Source organism: Sinohyriopsis cumingii, unplaced genomic scaffold (assembly GCF_028554795.1).
Source record: "Sinohyriopsis cumingii isolate HCF-2022 unplaced genomic scaffold, ASM2855479v2 utg003754l, whole genome shotgun sequence".
NCBI classification, from domain to species: domain Eukaryota; kingdom Metazoa; phylum Mollusca; class Bivalvia; order Unionida; family Unionidae; genus Sinohyriopsis; species Sinohyriopsis cumingii.
Window position 1 is genome coordinate 25760 of NW_028316584.1, and position 3609 is coordinate 29368.

At 34.2% G+C, this 3609-nt stretch overlaps 1 protein-coding gene across 1 annotated transcript; it reads right to left on the reverse strand.

Annotated features, from left to right (window-relative positions):
- Nucleotides 1–2040: 2040 nt before the first annotated feature.
- LOC149769419 (uncharacterized) lies at nucleotides 2041–3043 on the reverse strand. The gene is made up of 2 exons (XM_089949892.1): nucleotides 2611–3043; nucleotides 2041–2178 (listed from the first exon to the last, which is right to left on the reverse strand). Exons 1-2 carry the CDS (start codon nucleotides 3038–3040, stop codon nucleotides 2066–2068), a joined length of 543 nt encoding a protein of 180 aa, XP_089806018.1. The 5' UTR covers nucleotides 3041–3043; the 3' UTR covers nucleotides 2041–2065.
- Between the last annotated feature and the right edge of the window lie 566 nt (nucleotides 3044–3609).

A 3609-nucleotide genomic window follows, 5' to 3' on the forward strand; every position in this document is an offset into this window, starting at 1 on the left:
GGTGTGAGTCTCTGACTCGATTCTTTCTGTTGGTGATTGTTTCTGATCCAAAAGATTAAACAAGATTTGACACACTCCACTGCACAAAATATAAACAATAGCCCAAAACTTATGACTATGTCAGTTGAATTTTGCCGTTACAGTGTTTACACAACACAATGCTCATAAACAGTTTTCCCACCCTCATGGAAGTGACCTAATCACATGACATGATTACAACAAATGAATATGAGCTGCAGGGAGCATACATTTACCTTTCAACATTCCCAGTGTACTATAAATATCTTAAGAATCATTATCATATAATTCTTACATCATTATACCAGTTCTAGCTGTTTAAAGCCATGCAATTCTGTGATGACAGCAGCACTCAAACAATGGACTTAAACTGATAAGCGAGTCTAGGTTTTTTGTGTTTAAAAAAAACTTCTTTTTGTAGGTATTTGGTGCATAATTTATGTAACTAGTACTTGAAGTAGTTGACTGCTTCACCTACTTAGCAGGAACGACAACAAGTCTCAAGGAAGAAACACAAAAACCATATTTTAGTAAGATATGGTTATGTAAAATGAGCAATGAATTATTTGTAACATCTATATTTTTATTACAAATTCAAGTAAGATGTGATGTGAATTGGATTTTTAACGTAGCTTTAACAATTTTTCAGTCATATCGCTACGATGTCTGCTATGTGGCAGTTTATAGTGATGTCTAGCACTGGGGCATCATGCCGCAGACATGTAGCATGATGTCCCACCCAGTCACATTATCCTGGCACTGGGCTGACCAGTCCTAACACTAACCTCTTAATGCTGAGCGCCAAGCAAGGCAGCTGTAAATACCGGACGCTCTAACCACTAGGCCACCGGAGCGGTATAAATTCAAGTATGAAAGGTAGTTGTAGATACAATGTCAGTAAAAGAATCCTTTGATTTCATTATGCATAACTAAGACAAAAATGGCAAACAAAATCTTAAAGATAGATCCCTCTGCAATAATTGTCCCCATCTGAAAATATTTTGGATTTCAGGAGTCAAATATTTCAAAGACACAATAAAATTAATAACAAAACCATATGTGTAATCTGCAAAATGGTCAAGAGATAATAAACCAAAATCAAAAATATGGCCTTAAGAGTGGTAAGAATGCCCAGTTAATATAGCTCATTGTTAAAACGGTCCAAGATCTTGATAAAACAAGCATTTATTCCAAGTCTGAAGCATGGTGTATCCGTATAATGAAGTCAACCAATATTTAATGATTCTGTAATTAAGTATACTTGAGTTTCAGGGTCATATAATCAATCGTGAACGGCAAATGATAGTCCTATTATCACAGTGATATACAGGAATAACTCACCAAGAAATTGTGATTCTGTGATATATCCATAGATTTCCAATATAATTCACAGCGTATTTTACTTGGTAGAAAGAATATGTATCAATATAAAGAACAGAGAATTTTACTTGGTAGAAAGAGTATATACCAATATAAAGCACAGAGCATTTTACTTAGTGGAAAGAATATATAACAATATAGTGCACAGCACATAGTAAAAGTATCAAAATCACACAAAGTTTTCAAACTTCCAGAAAATATTCAGTCGCTGCCACACTGTTCTTATATCAGAGACTGTCCACCATATTTAGCACTCCAGGGTAGCTACCATGGCCTGTCCTTACAAAAGGGACTTATCTTCCATTTATTGGCATGACAAATCTAATAATGTGCTCAACGTGCTATAAAATTAAAAAAATAGCTAATCATTCAATTTTCAGTCTTCTCAATGAAAGTTTTGGCAAAATTATCTAGGTTCCTAGTTCACCTTCTCTTATTCACAAATGTATTTGTTTTGTTGTGTGATATTACCAAAACAAAAACAATCTGGCCTTTTGTGTACATATATATATATATATATATATATATATATATATATATATATATATATATATATATATATATATATATATATATATATCACACAAACTATAAAGCAAGGATTGACAGTATAAAATAAGGAGGAAATGAAAATATTTTTAACATCTCTTCCATAAATGACCTTAGTTTATACCTGTGAAATTTTATCTACATGTGTTCCAACTAAAATCACCGGGGGGATGCCAGCTTCAGAAGATGGTGCACATGAATGTATGGAGTTTATCCACACCTCAATCAGATCTGAAAATAATCATAAAAAGATGTTTTTTAAGATTTCCATAATACATTTAGTCAAAAAGGTGGCAGCTAATACAACAGTGCATTATCCTTTTGAGATATGTCATTACCTTTCAATAATGCCTAGTATAATGTGTTAAAAGTGACCTTAAAACCAACAAAACAAACAAAGAGGGTGGGGCTAAATGGTACTGAAATAAAAGAAAAGTAAAAACTTTAACACTGAAGTTAATTTATGGTATAACTGTTTGCAAGTACATGCATATGGATGCCAAAGTAATCGCCATGTCAAGGTTCTGCGAATGTGGGGCTGTCAAAAATGTTTGTTCTTAAATAATGTTTTTTATCATTTTTTGTCTGGGGAATAAAGCTCCATAAAGAAACTAAGAATAATCAGTTTATTATTTGGGGGTGGGCTAACAGGTAAAAACTCACCATGCACTCTGCACTTCATTATTCCTTTACTATCAAAATAGCATTCATCGTCTACAAGATCAGTGACCTGCCCACTGACATCTGAAACAAGGAGATATATGGCTCGTCTTGTCAGGAATGTCTGGTGTGTTGTATAAAATGCGTACTGCCCTGCGAAGTCCCATATTGTCATTGGTGCATATTTGACAGCATTACGTCTCAATTTATCAGGATTTTCTTTCAACAATTTTAGCATGGCCATGGTGCTTGTTTCAGACTGGGTGAGTGTTGGCTGAGCTACAGCAGCGGAGGATTCTTTTTCTTGACTAGCAATAAATACACTATTTTGGCCAATGTCTTGATGAGTGAAATGGCTACTGTTAAGAATTTCATCTCCTTCAGGAGGAACCATAACCTGCTCTTTGTCTATAATATTTGCAGATTTATCCATTCTCACTTCTTGTTCAAGGACTGCATCCTGTTCCTCATCAATGGCCTTATCCCTGGTTGAATGTTGATCAATCAGGACCTTGGCAAGGCGACGCAGTCTATGATCCTGTTCTGAATCTGAAAACACAAGGAACAGTGAATGCAAATGAATCATGCATTGCATCATCTAATTAGATTAGCATTGAAATTGTACAAAAATAGGTACAGTCACCATCTTACCCATATACTGATTCTCTATCACAACTTTTGACCAGCTGTTGCACTGACTTTGACAAGGATCCACTTTTCATGTATGATTTATCTTGGATTTAACCAAGGTGAAGTCTGCGTGCAAACTAGGATGCTGATATTCTTGTAACAAAAGTGAAAATAGCACAAAATATTATATGCTCAATTTTTCTATGTTTACTTTAGATTGTCAGAATTGGGTAGAATGAGAAAATGAGCATATAATAAAAAGGTTACTGCATTTGTATGGGAAAATATAATCATGTAGTATTTCCATCCAAAAAACTCGTTCATATTTTCCCATACCAATGCAGTAACCTATAAATATAAGAAAAAGTATAA